The 27,322-nt window shown below is 37.3% G+C and overlaps 1 protein-coding gene and 1 pseudogene across 1 annotated transcript in view; one reads left to right on the forward strand and one right to left on the reverse strand.

Annotated features, from left to right (window-relative positions):
* Positions 1 to 26,108, forward strand: part of LOC115620944 (CD2-associated protein) — a 41,345-nt gene extending 15,237 nt beyond the window's left edge. The window contains exons 3-8 of the mRNA XM_030514460.1: positions 11,617 to 11,863; positions 13,122 to 13,233; positions 13,492 to 14,050; positions 20,902 to 21,495; positions 22,367 to 23,582; positions 25,833 to 26,108. Coding sequence (XP_030370320.1) covers positions 11,617 to 11,863; positions 13,122 to 13,233; positions 13,492 to 14,050; positions 20,902 to 21,495; positions 22,367 to 23,582; positions 25,833 to 25,878 — 2,774 coding nt within the window. The 3' untranslated portion in view covers positions 25,879 to 26,108. The remainder of the gene's footprint in view (positions 1 to 11,616; positions 11,864 to 13,121; positions 13,234 to 13,491; positions 14,051 to 20,901; positions 21,496 to 22,366; positions 23,583 to 25,832) is intronic.
* LOC115620945 lies at positions 9,619 to 10,309 on the reverse strand (annotated as a pseudogene).
* Positions 26,109 to 27,322: the final 1,214 nt, after the last annotated feature.

Here is a 27,322-nt window from a genome sequence, read left to right on the forward strand (position 1 = left end):
AGAAGGAGACGTGGCAGACCCCACAAAGTATATACAAGTATATTCTTGATCAGGATGACAAGCTGAGTCGATATAGCCATTTCCGTCTGTCTGTCCGTCTGTCTGTATGAACCCAAGGATCTCAGAAAGTATAAGAGCTAGAATAAGCAAACTTGGTATCCAGATTCTCCTGAGCCCCACACCCCCCTATTCGCGACTTTCTGTAATTTTGAACTTAAATTTGGTAGTCACATCCAGTTAGTAATGATATATCCGTATCTCAAGTTTTATTATGATAGGTTGATTAGAAGGAAAGTTTAGCCATATAACCAGGCCCAAGCTGTATCCGAAGCTGTATTAGTTGCTGCTTTGACATAATTATTTAATTCTGATGTAAATGTAAATGTATGTATGGAATATTTTATATTTAATTTAATTAATTAAATTTTTTTAATAATTTTTTTTTTTGTAACACAGGGTATTTAAGAGTTAAGTCTGCTCGACTTTAGCATTCCTTTCTTGTTTTTTTTTTTTTACATATCTGTTAATATTGCCTTCACTTTATCTCATTAAGGCTTTTAATAACAGCAGTTTCACGAAGCTTAAAAAATATACCGTCTTTTCTTTTTGCTATATTGTATTGAGTTCAAAAAATTGCGTGGAATCGCATGTATCGAGTGCTGCGGTTAACGAATTCGTACTGTATTCCATTATGACGCATATCCTAGTTCTGACCAATCAATAAATTGCATCTTTATTCAAAATTCTTCAGACATTCTTAAGCATTGTGTATTGGAATAGTTTTGCAGTCAAAAGTGTTGTACAAGATGGTCCTTATATTGAGTAAGCAGCAGCACTCTTCAGCCCCCCCACACACACATATACGTCATAGTTTTTGAAAATCATTTTCCATTTATTATTTTCACAAATTTTTGACACATTTACACATATATTTTCCACATGAGACTCGACAGTTTCACACGACTTCAAAGCCAAAGATGTGGCCTGTGGCGTGGTTGCCGCTGTTTTGTTGTTGTTGTTGTTGCTGCTGTCATGACTGTGTCTGTGGTTGCCGGTTCTTGTTGTTGTTGTTGCTGCTGCTGCTATTGCTTTTCACCACTTAATGCTGCAACTTTTCAACATTTCTCAACATTTAGACGCATTGCTGCTCATTTCACTACCGTCGACAACTCTCAACTCTGCTGGGTATACTTGTAAGTGCTTCATGGCCCCTCCCCCTCATCCACCTTAACACTGCATGCTTTCAATTCTGCCCAACAACAACATGGTCTTTGTCTTTCCTATTGTTGTTTAGTTGGCTTGCGCTTTGTGGTCGGTTGTCGTTGTCGGTCGGTTATTAAAGTGTACAACAAACCCAGCCAAAGGAAAAGTTTCCAGAAAGCGCAACAGCAACAACAACAACAGCAACTATAAAAATAAAAACAAAATAAACCACATTAAAGGTTCATTTGGCTGTCGCTTTGTTTGCTCTTTGCTGTCTCTGCTGAACACGTCGCGTAGGTTAAACTGTAACTGAAACAGAGTCAGTGCTGCTGGCCTAGATACAAATTGGCGGATACTCGACCAACACTAACACAAAGAAAACTAAAAGCCAAGACTATGGCGATGGCGATGGTGATGGTGATGGCAGCGTTTGACGTTTGCGTTGGCTGCAGCACTTTTTGCCACTTCTGCGCACGAAGCGCTGCTACCCAGCTACCACATAAAACCAGCTAAATGCTTTAAACTGTTTCCCCCCAGTGCTGCCAGCCAAACTTTTTCAGTCCAACTTAAGCCGTTTTCGTTAATAAAGGAGGATCAAACAATTGCGTAAAATATGTTTAGCTTTTAAAGAGCAGTTTTCAATAGAATATTTAATTATTAAGAAAAAGTCTAGTTGTCAATTAATTAGCTAATTTTAAAGATAAATTGTTTTTTTTTATATAAAAATCGTTCAACTAATAGCTTTTTCCTTGCAAAATTATTATTATTTAAAAAAATAAAATTTAATGCGATATACCGATCTATAAACGATTGATAGAACATAGAATTGCCTTTTCAGAAACTGCATAAGAAACTCATAACTCAATAACTAAATAGGGTCGAGGGATATATAGACCATTGATAGAATCTTCAATTACCTTTTAAGAAATATAAAACTTCTGAAAATGAACTTTTCTACATCAACAAAGATATCCTGTTTGTTAGGTCACCCTTTATGCATGGAAATCGTTTAATTTTTTAAATTTGAAATTTAATTTAATTTTTTTAAACACTAAAGTGGATTTGAAAATGATTAAAATCAAACAAATCATTAAAAAATTATAAATTTGAAATAAAAAACATATCTGTTGATATTCAAATAAAATAAGTTCGAAATCAGGTCAGCGAAATCAGGTCATATATTAAAATTTAATAAAAACGCAAGTTGGCAAATTATCGATAGTACCATGGATTGTTTAAAATGGTAATTTTAAAGGTTTCGATTTATAAATCGCACAAAAATGCGCCAAAGGGAAGGTGGGAAGACATTTTTATTAATACATTTTTGTTAGAGGCCTTTTCAACTTTTGCTGAAGCTTTTGCTTTTCCCCTGTTTATATTTAAACGTGCAGCTTAACTAAACGCTTCAAAAAGACACTGTACGTGAATATCGATAAATTGGAATATTTTTATTTTGGTTCAACCATTATATTGAATATTTTGCGAACTTTAATAACAAATAATGTATTGTTTTTTAAAATAGTGTCAGCATAACCAAATAGCTTAAATCAATTTATTGTATTAGCTTAAATTTTGAAAATTTCTGTTAGACCAACAGACTATTTTCTGTTATCGAAATGTAAAATTTGAGACATTATTTTTAGGTATTGTATAGTACCTGCATGTAGTGGAGTTTTGTTAAAGTTGAAATGAAAGCTTCGATTGTTGTGAGCTCAGCACAAATGTTCTCTACTTTGTCGAGTTGTGCAACTTTTAATGTTGCTGCCGCTGTTGTGGCAAATAAAGTGAAATTATTATGTGGCCACCTCAGCCAGCTACGAAGACGACGACGACTCTGATGAGACTTGTTTGGCTGGCAACATGGAAACTGCCAGCCGCCACTTCAACGTTGGTGGCGACATTTCAACGTCTTCAAAGCCGGCCCCCACTGCTCGTACTATTTGGCTCTTCTTTTCTTTCTGTGCTGTCTTTTGAAAAGTCATTTTTTGCGTTTAGCAAAAAAAAAAAAAACAAACCAAAACATGGTTAAAAGTCGATTTGAAATGAGCGTAAAATGGAAAGTATTTTAGTCACTTTTATGACGCTGCTGTTCGTTGGTTCGTTGTTTAGTCATTTAGCCATGGCAGCAGCAGCTATTAACTGTAAGCCAAACAACTTCACTACTATACTCACCAAACTACCTACCAGCCTTCAGTATGCGATTTGTCGCACGCTATTTATAAGTCTTTTACTTCTACACATGCCCATAAAAGAATGCCCAACTCTATTGACCCATATAGCTGCCTTATATGGAGCAAACATATGTATATATCTATGTTTGTATGTCTGATATTAAGCGCACGTAACGCTTCAGTTTTGTTGTCATTTTTGGCTTTGTTTCTGTTTATTTATTTATTTTCTTTATTCTTTTTAAATTTTTGTGTTATTATTTTATGGTTGGAACTGCGACCTAAGCCAATAACTGTAGCTCTCCATTTCAAATGTGGGTCCAAAGTATGGTTTGTAGTTTGAGAAACGTGTAAAACGCAACACTCGCAATTGTTTAAACTATTGTAACAAATGAGTGTGACACACTAAGCATATGTATGTACACGTATAGTATGTGTGGCAATGTGTGGGGGCAGAAAACTCCAAATATGTTCGACGTTTGTATTTAAATGTGTTCAAATGAAGGCAAGCAAGCGACGAGCTATACAATTGCTTATATACTCGCATTATATACAGTATATTATTGCCATTGTTGTCGAATATGCGTCATGAAATATTGCTCGGACTGATGAGTGTCTTTATTTGCTTTATAAATCTTTGCATTCAAGAAAGACAAAACGCTGCCTTGAAGAACAGAACTATAGTATAGGAAGTATAGGATAAAACTAATTCCATTGCAGCTATAAATAGTATATCATATAATTTGGAAACTACCATATATTGGGAAACTAAGAAAATATTTTATTTGTTTACTGTAATTAATACAAAACAAGATTACAGCTAAAGGTCGATGGCCTGAAGCTAGATTATGAGTTGGTAAGGCTATCGATAAACATGTGTAAAAAAGACAAGTTTATGAAGACCAAGAGCATCAACTGATAAGCAAAATGTTAACCAAACCAGAGAATGTGTGCTCCAAAACTAATGACATTTCTATTGGTATTTCTAATGGATCAGTCAACACCATATTAAAAGGACTGTATTATCTCGTAAAAGTCAAATCTCGTTTAGTTCTGAAAACACATCACTACTGCGCTCTTTCTCCGTGATCATCTCACCAAACCCAATTAGGCTTTGTGTATCTTCTGGCTATTTGATAAATTAAAAACAACACTTCGGGGCACGGTTTTGACGCGATTTAGGCTGAATTAAAGAAGGTACTGAATACTATATCAGAAACGACTGCTTTGGGGCTTATATGCATTTTAAACTATATATAAATACAATTAAATAAATTGTGAAAGTTGTAATAAATAGTGTGGGTCACATTTGTACACTCTAGTAACTAATTGGTCATTAGATGCCAAATATTATGGTTAATGTATGTTCTTTCATTTAAGTCAACTAATTGCGAGAATAGTTAGATGTGAACGTATATGTTGTACTCTTTCAAATACTTAATAATTAGTTGGAGTCTTTAGTGGGGGTTGGTTACGGCCGAGATAGGAACATTTTTATTGATATACAACTTTTTTTTCTTACATATTACAATATTCGTGGCCCTAAGATATCAGTATTTTATAGAAGTTTATTAAAGCAGTTGGCGAAGAGTAGGCATTAATTCTATAATTTAATTTTATATAAAATAAAATATTTGCTACTCATTGTAATTAACATTTTTATAAGACATTGCTTGCTTTGTGATTATTGAATAGATTATATATTCGCTGAAAAGGGAAGGGCTCAGTAGGAGTAAAGTAAAAGACAATAGTCGCGGACCGCCGTGCGTCTGTTCGCTTTAGAGTTTTATTGGAGACTGACACTTTTGCTATACATATTCTTTATGCTTACATTCGTATGCAACAGTGACAGATAACTTGTAGATAACATAAGATTATTATCTGCTTATATTAACATGCGTGCATTGGTACTTATGTTTGTATTGATTTTCAACACCCTTCCTCAATGCAAACATGTTTTACAAAAATTTTCAAATCAAATTTAACAGCTTTGTAAAATGAACATGCTTCGCTTTAGGGAGATTTTTCGTTAAAATATCAGCTATCATTTCATTGGTTGATGTATACTGTAAAACAATTTGTTCTTCGTTTACAACCTGTCTTGCAAAATGATATCTAATATCAATATGCTTTGTTCTTTCATGGTGTACAGGATTCTTAGCTAATTGTTGAGCACTTAAATTATCGCCATGAAGAATAGTTGGAGTACTCGAGTCACCGCAGCCAATCTCCACTATAAGACGCCGTAGGTATATGGCCTCCTTACACGCAGTTGAAAGAGCCATATACTCCGCCTCCGTGCTGCTAAGTGCCACGCTGCGTTGCTTTTCAGATCGCCAGGATATGGGTCCTCCAGCCAAGTGGTATACATAGCCAGTATACGACTTGCGATCGATGCGGTCGCCACCCCAGTCTGCATCCACATAGCCGGTAAGGGGTTGTCCACACTCTTTGTAGTGCAACTTCAGGTCCACAGTTGACGCCAGGTATCGAAGCACATGTTTTACACCCACTAGGTGCTCTGCATGCGGATCTTGATTCCGTTGAGCTAACTTGGCAACGGAATGCAATATGTCTGGCCTTGTTGTAAGCGCCAGCCACATTAACTCGCCAATTGAAGACTGGTAGGATGCAATGTCAACCTTTTGACAATGCTCGCTGGTACATATCACTTGGAAACCAGCATCCAGTGGGGTCGCTGTAGGTCTACAGGTCTCGCATCCATGTTCACGCAATATGTCTTTGATGTATTGCGAATTGCTTAGCGAAATTTCGCCAAGCTCACCGTCGCGCTGCACTTCCATGCCAAGGAACAAATGCAGCTCTCCCTTGTCAACACATTCAAACGATGTTGTAATGGCTGACTTGATGTTGGCCAAGTCCTCTTTTGATCGGCATGCTATAATTATATCATCAACATAAACAAGGATTAATGATAAGTCACCTCTTCCGTTCCTTTTGTAAAGACACGGTTCATTTTCACATGCTACAAAATCTATGCCTTGTAGTACACAATCGAGCTTGGAGTTCCACTCGCGCCCCGACTGCTTCAATCCATATATTGCCTTTTTAAGCAATAAAGCCTTACTTGGATTATTGGGATCTGTGTATCCCTGTGGCTGCTTCATATAAACAGTTTCATGCAGGTCGCTATTCAAATAGGCGGTACACACATCTATCTGGTGAAGGTACAGCTTCAATTCCGCTGCTAACGCCAAAATAAACCGCACGGTTTCCAATCTGCAAACGGGTGAGAACGTCTCTACATAGTTCACGCCATACTTCTGGGAGCACCCTTTAGCAACGAGTCGTGCCTTGAAACGTTCGACTTTTCCATCAGAGTCACGTTTCAGGCTGTATACCCACTTGCAACCAACTGCTCGCTGATCTTTTGGTAAATCAGCCATCTGCCAGGTTTCGTTTGATTGTAGTGCCTGATATTCCTTTTGCATCGCCTCTTGCCAGAATACTGCATGTGTGCTACCAACGGCCTGATCATAGGATGTCGGAACCATTACGTCACTAGCAACCAATGCTCCAAGCACATTGTATTGCTTTCTTGGACGACCAGGTTTACCATTTCGAACAATTTTAGGCCGGCCTGGCCCAATCTTCACAGTATCCTCGTCAGAGTCTTCTTTTTCGACTGCACTCTCATATGCGTTGGAGCTGCTGTCGTCAGAACTGTGCTCACTGTCATCGTCGTCGATGCTTCTGTCACCATCCGTGTGAGTGACATGCTCTTGAACCTCGCATGCAGGAAAATCTACCGTAACGGTATCTTCATTGGTATGACCACCACAACGCTCATCAAATAGAATGTCTCGTTTTTCGACAATCGTCCTCGTCTCTGGGTCGTATAACCGATAGCCTTTGGCTGCTACCGAATACCCAACCATACGGTACTCATGCCCTTTGGGTTTGAATTTGCCTTTACGGGGACCCTTTGCAAGTGCAACTGCAATGGAACCAAAAACTTTTAGATGGCTAACACAGGGTTTCTTACCTGTCCACGCTTCCATTGGAGTCAGGTTGTTCAGTGCACTGGTAGGTGATCTGTTTCTTATGTATACTGCTGTGTTGACTGCTTCGGCCCACAAAGACTCGCCTAGGCCCGACTGCACCAATAAGCATCTGGACATCTCCGTTAATGTCCGGTTTGCTCTTTCCGCCACGCCGTTCTGCTGCGGAGTATAAGCCACGGTCAATTGCCTTGCAATACCATGGTGTTTCAGGAAACCGTTGAATGTTGTGTTGACAAACTCGCCTCCATTGTCGGTTCGAATACATTTGAGCTTTTTATCTGTTTGCCGTTCAACCAAGTTTTTAAATTCGACGAACTTACTGAACACTTCATCTTTCTTCCGCAAAAAATAAACAAATATACGCCTGGACTTGTCATCGATGAAGGTCAGAAAGTATTTGGATCCAGCAAGTGACTTCGTGTCGAATGGGCCGCATACATCAGCATGAACCAGTTCCAACAGCTCTTCGGCACGGTTAGTGCTTACCTTTGGGAATGGCTGTACATGTATTTTGCTTAGCATACACGTTTTGCAATTCAAGTTGTCTGGGAAAAAAAACTTTTCCAATACCACGCACTAGCTCTTTGCTGATCACTTCCTTCAGACTGGTAAAATTTAAATGGCCATAACGCTTATGCCACAATGTACCATCTGATTCAGTTGCGGAATAACACCTATTTTGTTTGCCTTGAAACATATAAAGGTTCCCAACTTTATTCGCTTTCAGTATACACTCGCCGTTTTGTATAACTTTAGCAAAATGTGGCCCAAAATGTATAACATTGTTCTTTTGCACTGACCGGCTGACGGACATAAAGTTGCCATTCATTTTCGGTACATACAGTACATCTGACAACACCAAGGTACAAAGTTCTGTCTGTAACTTCACCTCTCCTCTGCCTTCGGCCTTCAGGAAACCAGCGTCAGCTAAACCGATCATTTCAGTGTGCGCAATAAATTTTGAAAATAACGTCTTATCGCAACACATATGGCTTGTTGCTCCGCTGTCCAGACACCACATGTTGTTCTCTATCTTTCCAACGTCCAACGCATTTAACAAGCTGCTCTGCTTTTCCATCTCTTTCTTTGTCGATTGCTTTTTCCCTTCACCGCGAATTTTCTCACGCTTGCACTGTGCCTTGTAGTGCCCTTTTTCGCCGCAGTTGTAGCAAACGACGATTTTTGAATTCCTTTTTGAATTCGCTTTGGAATGCGCGACGATCTGCTGCGTAGCTATAAATGCTCTTGCATTCTCGCTCTCTCCATCTGCATTGCCTCTGCGCTCTCCCTCTTCCATCAGCTTGATACATAACACATCAAATGACGGTAAATTGTCACGCGTCTCAATGGCGACGACAAAATTTTCGTATGGTTCGGGCAAGCTTGACAACAACACGATTGTTTTTAACTCATCATTTAATTCGATGCCAACTGTACACAAACCATCCAGAATTTCGTTAAATTCGTGTATGTAACTTGAAATGCTTTGGCCTTGAAACATGCGTTTGCCTAGCAATTTCTTGTACAGCGACACTTTCCGTACAGGTCCACTCGGCTGATGAACGTCCTTTAACTTTTTCCATGCCTCGTACGAAGTGTTGCAATTTTTAATGAAGCCCAATTGTGAAGCTTTTACACTTAGCGTTATAATTGCTAATGCCTTTTCATCTTTTGGCCTTGAACTCTCAGTATTACTAGGTTCAGCACCTGATGCCACACTCCACAATTCCGCGTGCACTAAGACAGATCGCATCTGTATGCTCCATGAGTCATAGTTATGCTCTTCCAATTTGTCTATTTGATATAGCGCACTCATTTTTTAAATGTTATATTTCTTGAGTCACCAAACGATTACTATTTCACAATACTTTGAACTTCTCCTATGAGCCTATATGCCCTGGGCCCATAACCTATTGAATAGATTATATATTCGCTGAAAAGGGAAGGGCTCAGTAGGAGTAAAGTAAAAGACAATAGTCGCGGACCGCCGTGCGTCTGTTCGCTTTAGAGTTTTATTGGAGACTGACACTTTTGCTATACATATTCTTTATGCTTACATTCGTATGCAACAGTGACAGATAACTTGTAGATAACATAAGATTATTATCTGCTTATATTAACATGCGTGCATTGGTACTTATGTTTGTATTGATTTTCAACAGTGATACATTTTTTTTTTTTTTTTTGCTCACCCAGATTAATACTTAGAATCAAGCTCAATGTAGACTTTGTAGACTTTCATTACGTATTTATCGTTTACTTCTAATACGTTCCATATATACTTATAATTGACAAATATGCCAAGTGAAAGAATTTTCTAAATCACTGTAATTTAAGAAGGGCCATAAAATTCAATATCGAACAATCTTTTAGCGATGACTGGAATCGCATTTCAAAGCGTTTGTTACTGCAATTGGTTCTTCGCTTTGCATTGCCGCAGCGCCTCGTTGAATCCTTCGCAAAGCGTCAAATCAGCCTGATCCTGAGCGCACTGAAGAAATTGTTTGATTTCCAAACTGCAGGCACCACCCAAATCATTTCCTTTCTCTGCTGACTGCCCCAATGGAGTCGACTGTGGTGCAGTACTTGTATTTGATATTTCCTTCTCACCAGCCCCGCTGAATAAGGAAGTCAAACCATGGCCGACAGTATGACCAACCGCTGAACCCACGGCCACACCCCCAGCAGTGGCTGCCATCTGTTGCATCATCGAAGGCTGCTCTGGCGCCTTAACGGGAGTGGCTTGCAGTGTCGGTGCTGGTTTTGTTGGCTGTGGTGCTGGCACATTGGAAGTTGAGGCTGGAGTTGTTGGCGCACTGCGTCTTACTGTAGGCGGAGGGCTAGTCGAACGTCCACGACGCACCATTTTCTATTACTTTTAATTTAAATAGTTTTTATTTCCAAAAATGATGTGTTTTACTGGTTTTCAAATATAAAATTTTGACAGTTGGCTTATTATATTTTCGAAATTCCAAAACATTTTTGTAATAGAAGTTGCAGAATAATGTTGTGAAGAAATTGTTTGATTTCCAAACTGCAAACTCCACCCAAATCGTTTCCTTGCTGACTGCACCAATGGAGTCGATTGTAGAGCAGTATTTGATGTTTCCTATTACTACCTGAAGGTTAAAGTTAAGAAAGATACTTGAAATTCTTATTTATACTATGTAGGTATAGATAATAGATACAACAGAATTTAAGACCGACTTTTACTGTCCTGATTTTAAAAGATAAATTAAAACTACAAAGCAGAACAAAGGTAGACATGATTGCCGATTGAAATAACTCCGAAACTAAGAGCAAGCAAATGGAGAAAGAGAATACCCTTTGGTGTCGGGCATATTGACCTACTTTTTCAAGCAACTTAAAGATTTTATTTAAAGTTTAAGCAATTGGACTTTTTTTTTTGTCGAGACAACCATTTATTATTGAAACTAAAAAAAATATATAAATCAAGTCAAGTATTTGGTAATTATTGGATGTGGTTAAGAGGAATATAAACTCAAATTTTGACAAATCAGAAAAAACATAAAATACTGAATATTATTTGTATGCTTCTTTATTGTGTACCCAATAGTTACAAGTGTTGAATATAACCTTATCGGAGCAAAATAATTTTTTAAAGCCCATCCATCAGTAGGCCAATTAAAAAGATCGTGGTCTTGAACTGAGCATAGTTATTTTAATTAAAAAACTTGTTTACAATGAGTCAACATCAATCCACAAGAGCTCCCACGGATCACAAAATTGTTTCCTAGACCTTTCTCAATTTGATTTATTTACTTTTTTATACTCACTTTTTAGTTGCCTTTCTAACTCGGATACTCCCCAGCACATACTCGTGCATATAGTACTCGTATGTACGACTTTATTATTGTTATTGTCATCGTCATTCACTTCTTCTTGTGGGTTTAATAAAAGCGCAGGTCATGTAACTTTTACTTTTTAAGCATTTTAAGCAAACAAAAGACGTCAACTTGTCACGTTTGGCACTGCATGCCACGTACCGAATGATAGACAATGACAGAAATTGCGCAATGTGATCCATTTGTAAATATTGGAGCTCTATTTTCCGATGCTTCCAACTGCCACGCACGTCTATTTGTGCAAGTGTACCCAATTTATGGTGCCACATACTATTAAATTACCCATTTGTAATAAAGTTACCCTAGCACTAATGGCTATTTCTTGTCCTCCCTATCTCTCTTTCTGGTCTATAGTTTGCGCCATAGTCGAGTACGAGTATGCGGCCAAGGAGCCGGACGAGTTGGATCTACATAAAGGTGCCATCATACATCGCATTAAGCAGATGCCGGGCGGCTGGTGGCAGGGCACACTGAAGGCCAGCGGAAAGACGGGCATGTTTCCGGATAACTTTGTGCGCGTGCTGGACTCCCAAAGCACCAACAACAGCAGCAACAGCAATGGGAATCACAGTGGCGACGACAGCTCATCGGTGCAATTGAGGTGAGTGGGTGGATATAACGGTTAAGACCAGGGATGCAAGATACACGTGTGTGGGAACATTTCAAAATTTTCATTAAAATTTAAAAAATTATTCTCTAGGCTTAATAAAAAATAACATTGAAAAATTAGTTGTTAATAATAATAATTTATTAATATTGTATAAATTAATCAATTTAATTTTTAATTTTATAATAATTATGTAAACAATGTATAAAATTTTTTTTTTTTATTATTTAATTGAAGCTTTCTTTACCAGATTTAAATATAAATTCTTAAACAACCCCTTTTCCTAAGATATATATTCCAGCTTTTATTTTTTAAAATATACGAGTATATCGTTGAAATGAACAACTAACTTTTAAAAATGTATTGCTAAAATTTGAACTTTTGGTTTTTTTATCAGTCGTGAAATTTATGTTTGTTTATCTCTGGATATTATTGATAATGCTTCAGTTCGATTCGATGATGATAAGATATTTGTTGTTGACTTTGATTAGATACTGATATACTTTATGAATGATTGTCATCCCGAAATTAAATAAATTAAAGTTAGTCATTGAATAATCATGCCCTATATTGGAAAGGTAAAATGATATACTAGAATGTCTAGAATGGCCTTTATTTATCAGTACATATACATGGATATAATTAACAAGACGAGCCGAATTTTGATATAGACCGTCCGTCCGTATGAACTTCGAGAACTTTTGAACCATAACAGCTAGGGGCATACTAGTTGACGGGCAGACTTGTCTTATCTAGGCGCATATCAAGTTTTTTTTTTTTTAACTATACATAGCTTCATTATTTTCTATAATTGTCATAGAGCCAATCGGTTAAAAATTGCTCTTAGTAGCAAAACGTATCTTATCTGAAACGTTGTAAGAATCGCTTCACTATATCATAAAGCAGCCATGGAATTAATTTGTAAAATAAAGTCAATTTATTTGAATGACTGTACGGTGGCTACAGGCTATATAAAAATCTTGTTGGCATGATTTAAATGTTCTACTTGTTTTATTTTCCATTATTATTTAAAATCACATTTCCTGTAATTTGGTCACAAAAGCTTTAGTTCGATTAGATAACGGTACGATATTAACAAGTGTGATTAGAAATGCTTTCCACCCCTGGCCCAGTGAGTGACGCAATTATTGAATATTCTTACCAGCAACGCTCTCTTAAATCTTTACGCTCCCGTTTGTTTGCTCTTGTCGTCTGACTGTCTCCCTCTCTGTCTCTGTTCTGTGCATTTCAGGGACAAATCGGAGACGTCAAATCGGCGCTGCAAAGTCATCTATAGCTACACACAAGTGAACGACGACGAGCTGACGCTGGCCGTGGGTGATGTCATTGAATTCCTAGGGGAGGTATGTACAGAAAACGGCTCTGCTGCGCTCGGGCCAACGCCAACCCCCCATTTAACCTCTTTGCCAATGCTAAGTTTTGCGCGCCCCATAACAAAAATAACAGAAACGACAAAAGCAGCAGCAACAAAAGTATAAGTGATGGGGCGCCAAAGTCGCACAAACAACGATAACTGAAAATGAAATTTTATATTTTGTGCCACTACCAGTTTATTCCATATTCTGTTTTTACTTTCTGTCGCACTCTCGCGGCTCATTTAGGTCGAGGAAGGCTGGTGGCGCGGTCGTCTGCGCACAAAAGTCGGCGTATTTCCTTCAAATTTTGTCCAACATATCGAACCATCGCCTATATTGGCATCCAAGCGGCCGCCAACGATTGGAGCAACTGTAACATCGGCAGCGTTGACCGCAAAAGCCAATAATATATCGTCAAACATACCTACAACAACAACCACAGCAGCAGCACCAGCAGCAGCAGTAGCAGCAGCAGCAGCAACAACTACCACAACAACCAACAACCTAACAACGAAACAAACTCAACGTAAAATCACGGCTTCAAATAATCAGGTGGTTGCTGATGCGGGGGGCGAGGCGGGTGCAGCGGATGCACCGCTGTTGCCACCGAAACCGCATCGGGATTTTTGTCGCGTCGAGTTCCCATATGCACCACAAAACGAAGATGAATTGGATCTGAAAGTGGGGGACATAATCACAGTCATTAGCATGGATTTGCCGGATAAGGGCTGGTGGAAAGGGGAATTGCGCGGCAAGGTGGGCGTGTTTCCGGATAATTTTGTTAAATTACTGGCGCCATCGGAAGGTAAGTGGAAATGAGCATAACAAGCCGCTTTTCGTCATATAATACTAGGTATAAGCGTATAATATATTATTCACGATTACGAATATTGAAATTTGTTGTTGTTTTCTTTATTTCTCGATTTATCGCCTCAACCATTCGCGCTCATCGCGTCTCGCTGTTGTCTGTCTGTCTCTCTCCCTGTCTTTAATGTCCGCCCCTTATCATTACAATATTTTAATTGAACACAATTTTCCGAGCATCGACCATGAAACTATGAGAGAGAGAGATCCGTTTAGATCGGTGTGACAAGTAAACTGACGCGTGACGTTTTCTGAAGCTTGTTGTTTTTGTCGCCTTTATCGTTTTGTCTTCGTTTTCACTGTCTTCGTGACTGTTGTCGCCAGCGCGCATAAAAAGTCAATAAACGTTTGTTTGCTAATTGAATTAATTAAAAAACCACTCTTTGGAAATGAGTTGCTTGCCCCACATTGTGATTGTGAGCGAATTTGTGCAGTCTACATGCTTAGGCAAATGGTTTGAACTGTATGGTATATATGTATAAGTACTTGTATATACATACTTATTAGGAGTTGAGTCACCCCTTTGCTATCACTAAAGACTTGCTCATTTGATCCACTTATGGAGAGCTAGTGAGTGTTTTATTATTCCACATTAACATTAGTTGTCATAATAATTCTTTACTAGATCTAGTAAATAAACCGTTTCACATGTTAAAATTCTGGTTCTCCGTTTAAAAACCTGATGAGACAGTAACAGATTTTACAAAAAATACGAATTAAAGAACTTGTGCCTCTTTATGGTTAAGGATAAGGTTCCCAAAACTATGATTTATTTCATAAACGTAACATTGTAGAAGATATTTCTATTTGTCTCTTTAAATTTGAAAATATAACTCTTATTCTAATTTCAATCCTATTCTTTTTTACATATGTACAGAGACCACTTTGCAAAAACAGGTTTAATGGTGATTGCCATCTTTTTGACTATATCTCGAAAATAATTCCAACATAAAGATTCTATAATTTCTGAAGTTTGCAGAAAAAATTGTCGTTTGTCAAATAAAGTGTTTTTTGAGCCTGTAATTAAGACCGATATAGAATATTCATATTTTGCACAGATAGAATTTAATGAAAGTATGCTAATTATACTGATAATAGCAGAATCTGAACAATCCAAAATGCGAGTGTTATTTTACTTCCTCTTCATACTAAATAAAAATCGTAAATTCGAGGGTTAATTTACTCTCTGTTAATCTTGGGAATTCTACAACCCAATCTTTCATGAACCAGAATTCGATTTCTAAATTTATTTACAAGTCTTACTTCGAGATCTTTTAACTGCAGATAGCTGTTACAACTGCTCCACATATCCACCTAAATACCATGTAATCTCGGGCAACCAAAAAAACAATGATAGCTCTCCTTCCAAAATGCATTTTAAAACAAGTCTATGTATATCACACAATAATTATGAAAATAGCTCCCAACAGACAATTCGGAGATTTTCAATAAAGGTAGTACTCAGTATAGAATTGCCTTTTAGAGACTGTGTTCCCTTATCAGGGACTGCTTCTTTAGCACTTCGTAGTGCATCCAAAGTTCCACACAACCTGCACACCATCCATACATGCGATATCTCACTTGCACCCAACCAACATTAAAAACTCAACGACTCATATACAAACATTTAAACTCACATCTTTTTACTGTTTTGTGTACTTTTTTTTTTGTTTTTTGTTTACTTGCATTTCTTTGACGACTTTTATTGGCATTTTGTTTACTTTTCACTATCGCCTCTTATCTCTTATTTTTCTATATATACCCACTTACGTATGTATATGACTTTATGTCTGTGCGATGTCGTCGCCTCTGTGTAATTTTGTTCCCCTCTATACCATTCTCTATATCTTCTTCTTCTTCCTTTACAATTTTTAAATACATTTCAATGCAACTACAAAAACAAACTGTACATCAACAATAACAACACACTAACTACTACAAAAATATACAACAACAACTACACTGCAAAATGCGCCAAACTGTTGGTCTCCTCCATCCTTCGTCGTCGTCGTCTTCGGCTTGGCAGCGCCTCGTCCCCAGCCCCAACCACGAAGTCGCGGCGGCGTTCCCGGTGGTTTGGGTGCACAGCGTGGTGGCTCATTCGAGTTCTTGGGCGCACGTATGGCCAGCTTTATCACCACGATTTGTATGTAAACGAGTTTTTCCAGTAGGCAGCAGTTGGCAACAACAACAACAACAACTGCAGCAGCAGCTACAACAACAACTAGCACAGCAATTGCAACAACGTTTTTCTTTTCATTTTGGCCAGTTTTCATTTTCTTTTCTCTTGACTCTGCGCGCACAAAAATGGAAAACCTCGCCCGCCTTGGCTTGGCTGCTGGCAATGGAAGGCGCATGTTTATAATTTTTATGATTTATTTTCTCCGTTTGCTTTTCATTTACTATTTGGCTTTCATTAGCCGTCAACGCCTTTGGCTTTTTCGACGCAGCCTTAAATTAGATATCTTCAGTCTTTCCCTTCTAATATTTTTTGGTTTTTCCTCCTTTTTTTTGGCATTTCAAGTTGCCGCAGCTGCAACTTTGTTGCAATTGCTACTGTTGTTGTGGTTGCCTTTGCTAGAGTTTTGTTTAGCCTTGCCTTTAGTTTAAAACACTTTGTTGCACTTGCCAGATTTGAGTTGGTTTTGCGCTTGGTTGGTTTTATAAAGCTTTAGCCATTTATTGAAAATTAATTATTATTTGTTTTAGAAATTGAAAAATCATCTCAAACGGAAGAAAGATCGGTGTGGGGCCGTTACATTGAATAACTAATACTACTTAAAATCATATTTCACTGGAGAGATATTTTTGAAGTCATTAATTTCGTGGATTAACTATAACTATTAAAGTATTTGAGTGTTATTTAGAAAACAACACGGAAGGTAGAAACATTTTGGGTTAAGCTAAATTAGAGTTTATAGTTTGAATAACTAATTTTAAAAAATTGAAATTTTATTCATTATTGCAAAGAACATTTATTATAATATATGGTTAGGCCATTTAAGTTATAGCTGCACGTGTTATTTGGCAAATTAAAAGTGAACAAACAGACTGAGGAGTCTGTTTCTGTTTTCTGTTTATTTCGGGTTGACTGTTAAACAATTTTCTGTTATAAATACAATAATTTAAACATTTAAAAGCCTTCAATCACAAACTTGTTTACATGTTCAGATGTAGGAACCACGTAGCGTTGTTGTCATGCTTATTTGATTAAAATAATAATATGTTTTATTAACAACATCCTCAAACTAAACCATTTTTTGGTTACATAATTTAAAAACCTATTTAAGAGTGCAGCTCTTTATAAGCATTTCAGAATTCGTATGTCTTATGCTAAATAGTATTTGTTCTTAAGAGTGATAGAAAATCATGGCTTAAATAAAGTTTATTATTTAGATTAAAAGCGAAGGAGGAATATAATATATTTCAGATAGATTGGTAAGCCAATTATGGTTTTTATTATAAAGATACATTAAAGTCAGCTACCCTTGAACGATGGCTAAGCGAATTATTGAACGGTTACTCTTGTGCTGCAAATCAAGTTACGACTCTAATATCCTAGGCACATATATTTTAAATAAATATTCAGAAATGAATTTTTGTACAAAGATATGATTTCATTACCTAAGGTCCAAAAAGGTTTAATAAATATCTAGAAAGGCATCTATTTAAGATAGACTGGTATGACAATGGTTTCTAAAACAAAAAAAACAAAAAATATTCGCAACGAAGGTTTGGCCAAATATTAAAAAGCAGTTTTGTGTGTTAATCTGCAGCTGTTACTTTTTCTGCATGATTTTCTGAGCATCCATCTGAGTGGTTTTCGAATTTGCGAATTCCTCAACTTTGCCAGTTTGAAGCATACTTTGCGGTTGCAAAAATAATGCGGCCCTAGCAATAACAAAACAAAACTGAAAATTGTTATTTATTTGTTGGTTTTGAGTTGGCTTTTATTTGTGTGGTTTTGCACATTTATGACTTTGCTGTTAAATGTATTTTTGCTTTGCTTGTTCATTTATTAATAGCAGCAGCAGCAACAACAAAAACGACAACAACAATGCTGCTGCCACCTTAGACGCTTAAACAAGGCGCTACAACAGCAACAAAAGCCGCAGCATTAAAATAAACAACAGTTTTTTGTAACTGGTTTTCTACTACGCGCTTGATTTTTATTTAGTTTTTGTTGTTATTGTTGTTTTTTTTTTGTCAGATCTTTTCTGTTTGCTACTCACAGCAACCACAACAGCAACCTTTTGCTCTTTTGTAGCTCTTAGTTTGCATGCCTTGTTGAGCCGCTCTTAACTTGAAGCTTAGCGTTGATGGAACGCTTTATTATCATAATGAACCTCAGGCAGTGAGCGCATTAGCAGCGATTATCAGCGACCACACAATGGTTGAGTGAGTTGGCTGTGTTGCCAGAGCTGAGCGCCTTTTGTTTTAATGTTTATCAACAAAGTTGCCTCGCTGCTGCGTGCTCTCTGGCCTGGCCGCGCTCTCTTTCGCTGTAAGCCTTTGCGTTACCTTTGCCAGCGTTTTTGTTTACCTTTTTGCCTCAGTACGCTTTGATTTCTTGACCATTTACGTTCGCTATTGGAATATTATTTTGGTGCGGTCGGCAAAAGTGCTATTTTCGTTGTTTTATTTTCCTTCTTTCTGTTGAGTTTTGTTTGCGCTTTCGTTTGGTTCGCTGTGTCTGCTGCTTCTTTAATGGTGCGTGCTGCTCTACACTTGCCGCGTTCTTTACTTTCTTTGCCCAACGAGTGCCTGCAATTGCTTAGCAACAATTGCCACATGGCAGAAAAATCTTCTTTTTTTTCTTTAAAGAAACAGCTGCAAGTAAAGCCATTGACGAGTCGAACAAAGATTTAAAACAAATAAAACAAAAACACTTGCACATAATAATAATAATTAATTGCTTTTGTGTGTTTCTGTAAAATGCGTAGCGCAAATTAAATAAAAAACCGTCAAAGCAATCATCATTAAATCAACGGCAAGTTCGTTGCCTAAGTCTTTCGTTTTATGAGCGAATCTATAGACATATATTCGTATGTGTGTCTGTGTGTGTGTGTGTGTGTGTTTGCCGTTGGCGCAGCTGACAACAACCACGCTGACAAATGTCTATTGCTCCTATTCATGTTTTTGTTTTTTTTTACTGACGCGTCGCCGACTTGCGCCATTTGCTGCCTAAAAACAACGCTAAATTACTCAATATTTTAAAATATAAAAAACTCACGTTCATCGTCTGTATATATGCAGCATATACATATGTACATATGCATGTTTATATATCTTGCTGCTGTCATTTTGTTCAGTCGTCGTTCAGTGAAAGTATTTTGTGCTTTTCATTTGTAATTTTCAATTATGTGCCAATTCATCTGTAACAAACGGATTAAGCCATGACATTCATTCTATGCAGGTCTCACAAATTTTTTCCTCATTTTTGTTGTCGTTTTTTGTTGCGCTTTCTATTGTGTATTTTTTGTATTTTTGTTTTATTTTTTCTGCTTTGCCATTTTTCTGTGCCACTGTCACGTTGTCGTCTACGTCTCATACTATGCCTGACCTTTACACATTTTTGCCGTGTTACTCAATCGTCTTTGATGTTTTTTTTTCCCAATAGCTTTGTTACCCATAGTCATTGATTTATTTATGTTTGTCTGTCTATTTTGTTGTTGCCTATTCGCTTTTGTAGTTGCGTTTGCTTTGCGCTTAGCTCACACTCTTCTGGCTCTCATACTCCTCCGCCTTTTTCAATTTTTGCGCCAATTTATTGACACTTATTGTTAGCCGAGACTCTGGTGCCTGTTTTGAAAGCGAGATCGCCTGAGAATCGATTCAAAACTCGTTTACTGTTTGTTTACACTTAAAAAATTAGTTTTTAAAATGGCATTTAACATTTAAAATGAAATCTAAAGTCGGTTATATTTAAAGAAAATTTTAATTTCGTTTTTTATAGATTAAAATCGTAGCGTTTTTTAAAGTTTAATCAATGTACCAAATGGTTATACCAAAGAATACTTCAAAGAATAATAAATTAATAATGATTTAATAATAAATATAGTATGATCAAAGAAAGTAGGGTAAAAATTTGACTAATTTAAAAAGTGAAAAGATACGGTAAATTAAACGATTTTGTATTTTAAAAAGAAACAAAATGGTTTTTGAAAAAGTTAATCAAAAAAAAAAGTTTATAGAAGAATATAAATTTAGGAACACAAATTAATTCTTTATTATAATATTTTAAAATGTTTAACAAAAGTGGCAGAAAAACCGACAAAATAATTTTAAATAATTTAAGCCAAACAAAAAAAAAACAATCAAATACATAAAGAGAACAATATTTTTATAAAAATTAGCAACAAATTTAATTTAGAAATTAAATGTATTATATTAAAACTTACAATTTTCATTTCGTGCTTAATACAAATAGTTGTTTTAAAATTTCGATTTAGACACTGACAACAAATTAAAGCTGGCGATTTCTTTCAGTTTAGCTCATGTTTCTCTTAATTTTATGCGGCTCAGCTGTTCTAAGTTGCTTTTATTCAGTCACGCCTGTGGCCGTAATTGTTGTTTGTATTGCCACTTGTTGTTGCTCATCTTTAATAATAAATACGACAATTTATGGCGTATTGTTAGACATGTTGACGTTTGCATGAGCTTTACCACAAAAATACCAACACACATATACTATGTACATATACTTATAGCCAAACATATAAGCAGCAACGCAGCTGCTCATTTCAATTTGAGTTAAAACCCAAGCTAATCCCTCATCTTGCCTTCTTGCAGTTGCGCCTTTGAATGAGCCACCAACACCAACACCAGCAGCAGCGGGAGCGGCAACAACGCAGCAAACGCAACGCACGGCATCGAGCAAGCCCAACAATAGCATAGCAAACGCCACTAGCCACATGACCACCACGAGCGCCACAACGTTGACGCAGCAGAGCAGCAGCAGCAGTAGCAGCAATCAGAGCAGCAGCAACGCCGCCTCCGCCACGACAGTAAACGTCTTCATTAAGAAAACTGGCAGCACCCAGAAGACCTCCACGCAGAGTCGTAAGGAGAGTTTTGGCTCGCGCGATTCCCTCAACGACATACTGAGCGAAACGGGCCTGGCCAGCGGTAATGTGGCTGCCCAGCGCAAATCGCTGGAAAACAAAAATCTGGATCTGACCAATCCGGTCAAAAAGCAACAGCAGCAGCAGACAATAATCACAACTACAACAGCGACAAGTTCATCAGGCATGGCCACATCCGAGCTTCGAAAGAGTCTCGATAATATTGATGATAAGGCCAAGTCGCCACCGCCACCGGTGCTCAGCAATAAGCCAAAAGTTCCGATGAAGAAGACACCCACTGGTGGTGTGACAAGCGCGGCAGGTGAGTTATATTTAGTAATTGGGCACGACCAAGGATTTACGGCTGCAAATATTCCACATTTTATCGCTTATTTAAAAAGACAATTCTCACCCCGGTATTAAATGTTGCAGGAACTTAATGAGGAATCCTCATAAAATCTAAAAAATGTAAAAATAGTTTGAGATTCGGAAGAAAACCCTTAAACGAAAATTATCTGAACACAATTGAGATGTTAAAAAATTCACACGTAGCTTATTATATTTATCCTGTCAATTCGCAACTGCAACTAGAACTTTCTCAAACTGGATGAGCTGCTTTTATTTCCAATTTCCATTGAAATTAAAGTTCACAGCATTTAAATCCCTGGGAATATGTATTTTTTTAAGTTTTAATATTTTTAAAGTATTTTAAAGAATAGTTATAATTTTGCTAAGCCAATTAAAAAGAATTTGAATCCCTCATAGGTTTTCTTGGTCACACTTTTTATAAAAACGATTTTCTAGAGTTTCGAAAGAGCAATAAACATGAATTTCAATTATATTATTTAGTCACTTATTGAGGTGATGACAAACTTAAGTATGGTTTCTACTATTAATGAACAAATATTTATGGGGTTTAGTAATGCGGTTAGACGTGTAGAAATTTATTGAAAAGTGTATATACCTTGTTTTGTATAGCCTTGTTTAGAAAATGAAATCTTATTTTGTCTAAGCTTCAAGCTGGATAAGTGCATTATTTCATGGCTGAAATATTTGATTAAAAATTGTAAAATGTCGAAAAGGTTTACTGTTATCGATTGATTGATTGATTAAATAAAATCCTCTGTCGTGCCCATTTAGCTGCGCTTACTAAAATGCGAATGTGTATTAATGCTTTACGATGATCCTTACAGGCAATCTGCTGTCCAACATGATTAAGAAAAGCAGCGACAATAAGCTGACCAGCACTGTTTCCCACGACCTGGCCGATGGACTAGCTGGTAGCAAATTGTCTCCCAGTCATCTGCCCGATATAGGAGCCGCCGGTAATGTCGTCATGCGTCGTGCAGCTACAATTGCTGTGGAGGATACGGATTTCGATCGCGTGGAACGCAACACAATGCTGACAGACATGCGAGCCGATCGCGTCAAGGCGCCCAAGCGTCGGCCACCCTCTTCGGCCATCAATGTGTTGGGCGAAAGCAACAATAATTCGGTGTATGTGAATGGCAGTGGCATGGCGAGCAGCGCCAGTGAATTGAGCGAAGATGGAGGCTTGGGCAAGGCTACGGCAGCCGCTGCTGCCTCCTCTGATGATAATTCCACTGGCGAGGAGCCGCAGCTGGCGAAACCCAAGAAATGCGAAACGAAAAAGGCGCCCTGGTTAGTAGAGCTGAAGGCATCGCAGGAAAAGAAAAAGACTACGCCCAGCGTGGAGCCACGTGGTGCCACATTGGCGGAGCGCACATCTAAGCTGGTCACAAACGATGTCAGCTCCACAACTGCCTCATCATCAACATCATCAGCGGCCACAACAATAAAAGTGCAATCCTCGGCCGTGACCAGCTCGAGCATAATGCAGCAATCGATGTATGTGGAGAGCAGTCAACGCAAGGAGTCTGTGACCACCGCAAGCAATAGCAGCACTAGCACCAGCACCAGCACCACCAACAACGATGCCATCATGTCGAAGAGCATGTCAGCAAAGGCGGCGGCGCCAGCCGCCAGCAGCGATGAGGAAACACGCGCCGCACGCCCCAAAAGCCTCTCCTTACGCAATCGCAGCATACAACCGCTGGCAAAAGCAGCCAACACAACCACCACCAGCAGCACTGTCGCCAGCAGCAGCAGCCATGTGGCTAGCGAGGCGGCCAACACAAGCAGCGGCAGCAATGCGAGTCCAGCGCCTGCAGCATCCACAAAACTGCTCAACAATCATCATCAGCCTAATGTGGGGCACACCACAGGCGTTGGCGAGCCAACGCGCGTGCTCGATCTGGAGCGCCGTGTGGACAAACTGGAGTCGATGGTGCAGACCCAGCAGCGCACTATCGAGGAGCTGATACGTGCGTTGCGTGAGGAAACGGATCGCGTGAAATTGTTACGCGGCGAACTCGACAAATATGCGCAGTGCGTGACGCAAGTTTGATGCAATTTGATAAACATCATCAATCCAAAACAAATCATCAACCTATCAATCACTATTAGCATCTTTGAATTGTTGTTTAGTTGCCCCCCGAGAGCTTTCCTCCTGTAGTGGAAATTCTGTTCTTTATACGACGTTTGTACGAACCTTGAAAGTTTGTGAGTTTACATTGGAAATGCTTTACCAGCCTATAAGAACGACAAATCGAATTTAGTCAGACTTATATGTGGTTTAACAAAAAAACATGATGCATGCAAATTCTATGTATTTATGACCAATAAATGCATATACTTTTGTATTTTTTTAAATTTAAAAACTCACACCTTTTACACTTCTGTATAAATGAGTAGTAGGTTATTCACAATCGATCTGTTGAGGTCTTTAACTGATCTACTGTGAACGGCCTATAAGTATTTGCTAGCATTAATGCTCGGTTTTATTTTCGAAACTTTTCGGTGCGAACGGCCACAAGCTGTCAGTTACTTTTTTTTACTCTACATTCCAATGCTTGTCGAACCATGTATGTGTGTGTGCTGCATTTAAATAGGCCAAGGCGACAATATTTACATACTACTACTACTATACTATCTAAACACTTCCAATCCCAACTACATCAACTGAAAACGAAAAACCTGTACTTAGCAATCAAGTTTATTTTAGTTTTCTTCTAAGCAATTGTTGTACACTAATTTGTATTAAATAATTATGTAAATGTTAAATTTGCCATTCATTTCGCAAACAAACAAGCAAACAAAAAACAAAACAAAAAAACATTGTGTAATAAACTGCATGCAATATTTTTCAAGAATATTTTAGAGTACCAACTATTTTCTTACTACTTTTCTATACAATATTATATTATACACCCAAAGTTTTCAATTTTTCAACATTTTTTGTGGGCATTGTGTGATTTTCTTCTTAATTTTTATAAAAACGAGCTGCGCTTTTGCATTAATCAATTATCAATTGTTTTGTTTATAAATATGATTTATTTTTATTATGTATTAAAGTTATTAAAACAAAATGTATTTTGTATGATATACTAAACCTAATTAAAAAACATATGAAAACGGTAATCTTAAGCAATATAAATAAATGAAAATAAATCGTGCAACCTTTTATATGCATTCTTTTGTTTTCCTAAACCTAACATCATATCAAGAATACAATTTACTAACCTATAAAGCATATCATGCAACAAAATAAACTCCATGACGAAAAATATCTTGGATAGAAAGGGGATAACTGATGCTACGGTCTGACATGCAAATAATTGGCCCGAATTTGTGATTTTGTAGAGGTATGCTTCGAAAAAAATTACACAGGGTAGTTTTGTAGAAAACAACCATATTTTAGTATAGAATTCAAATTGGTTTTGATTGAAATTACATAGTTTTAAAATGTGTTATATTGGTGTGCAAATTATTTGCCTGTCTGACCATAACTTTACAATATCCATTGATTTAAAGTTAATATTCAAAACGTATAATCATAATTTTAGTAGGTCTTAAAGTAAATATCTCGTGCGGTAATATTGTTGACCATTAAAATACACTGTAATGCGGGATTCTTTTTATTTTTCCTATTTAGTATAACAGTCGCGGACGTTTTTATATCCTGTACCCATATGGTTTAAGGTATGCTAGCTTAGTGCGAATATGTGTAACACACAGAATGATTATGATTTAGGTAAATGCATTAATGGATGTGCATATTTCAAATTTTATGGTAAAAATGTTAATTTAAAAATCCAACTACTATAATGATTATAGTTTTTTGGCTATAATATTTCTGGACTTTCCATTCGAATTAAGGTTTCAATATGTGAATTTTTTACCTATGAAATGCGACCCATTGAGTGCAAATTATTTTCCCGTCTGACCATAGCTTCTTAAAGAGTTATTTTTTTCATTTATGTATCTTTTATTTGAACCAGCTTTACTTAGGTAGTTCAAAATAGCCGCTGAAGTAGAATTTTCAATGGTATACTAGTTAGTTCCAGTAATGACTTACAATAGTTATTTTCCTTAAATTGATTTATTGTTAAAGTTACTTAAAATGTTACTTGAAAAATAATAAAGTAATGTTCCTTCTATCCAAGATAATTTCATTCATAGTACTATGTGTATCGCTCAATTACTTCTAGAGTCCCCGTAGTTTTTAATGTAAAGCTGCATTTGCGAACTCAATTAATAAATCGCCTTAAATATTTTTCCTGTTACATTTTTATGCAGAAAACAACAGACGCGTCGTGGGAAATTTGATAATTGGATGTTTTAAATGCCAACAGCAGCAAATAAAATTTTGAATCCACTTGTGCTCAGATGTACAGCAAATCCTTTTATTTTTGTGATAAATTATAACATACGTATATACATACATATTAGATTCAATATAACACGACTTGCATTTCAATATTAAGAACATGAATATTATTACAATATTTTATATAAGCAATGATATGTAATTCTCGCTTAAAACTTTGCTGCCCTTAGAAATGTTAATCAAATGTTTGCAGTTTATTTTGGAAATAATTTTTGCTTGTAAATATTGTACAATTATAATAAACATTAAACAATAATATAATTGAAATAAAACAATTGATTAAAACACACAGCTAGGCGATGATGACTCGCTGGTTTAATAATAAATAGTTGTTGGAATCATTTGAAAGGCGATGAAGGATATGCGTTGGCAGAATTTAACTATTTAGAACTAGAGATGGACTTGCTTGTGCACAGCCGTGCGTGTTAGTGCTCGAAAACGTAGCTCAATCATAAAATTGCACGACAAAAAATAACATAAAATTGCTTAAAAGAAAAAGTATTTTTACAAAAAAAATATTTGTTTTTTTAAGCAAATTCTTAAGTTACACATTCTTTCATAATTCGTTCTGACCCTTCCGTGAACTGAGCCTGAAATAGGTTAGTTAAAAAAGTAATATCAAAATGCCATTAAACATTATTAATCATCGTTAATATTAATTTTTGAAATGGGAGAATTTGAAATAGAATTCTAAAATACATATGGACTTCAAATAGAAACCTAAACTAAGGTGTGTGTACGCGATGAAATGAAAGTCGATGAAAGCTCAAGAATTGGTTTGAAACTCGACTAACCTAGAGCGGCACTTGTTGCTGCTTGCTGGGCCGACCAGCTGTGTATTTGTTGTGGTCAGAAAAAGTGGACTTTAAGTTTTTTGCTAATCAGCAGCAGCAGCAACAACAAAATAACAACAACAACAGGTTGGAGACTAAGAAATATGCGAATATGTGTAAGACCGCTTGATGGGAGCTGCACAAAGCTGCACGAGACAGACGAAGCTTAGCTTTGACAGTGGAACGAACGAACACGCAGACGCCAAACAGTGGGTTTGTCTTTGTTGTATGTGTTGTTGTTGTTATTGTTGTTGGTTTTGTGGGCTTGTTTGGTACGCTTGCGCGAATTGTTGTTTATTGTTGTTGTTGCTGTATTTCTTGTATTTGTTCTGTGGCAGCACAAACTAAGCAAATCAAGTCAAGTCAGTACGTCGCCCCTTCTCACTCTCTCCTGCCTGACTGACTGGCTGGCTGGCTGCCTTGCCAGGTTGCTTGCTTGCAGCTTCGATGTACTTGTGCTTTTGCCTTTCTTGAGCTGAGCTGAGCTCTGCTGGTGGTGGTGGTTGCGGTGGTTGTGGTGGTTGCCTTGGCACTTGGCGGTGGCTGACGTTCTGTGAGTGGCTCAA

Source organism: Scaptodrosophila lebanonensis, unplaced genomic scaffold (assembly GCF_003285725.1).
Source record: "Scaptodrosophila lebanonensis strain 11010-0011.00,11010-0021.00 unplaced genomic scaffold, SlebRS2 tig00000024-arrow-pilon, whole genome shotgun sequence".
NCBI lineage: Eukaryota > Metazoa > Arthropoda > Insecta > Diptera > Drosophilidae > Scaptodrosophila > Scaptodrosophila lebanonensis.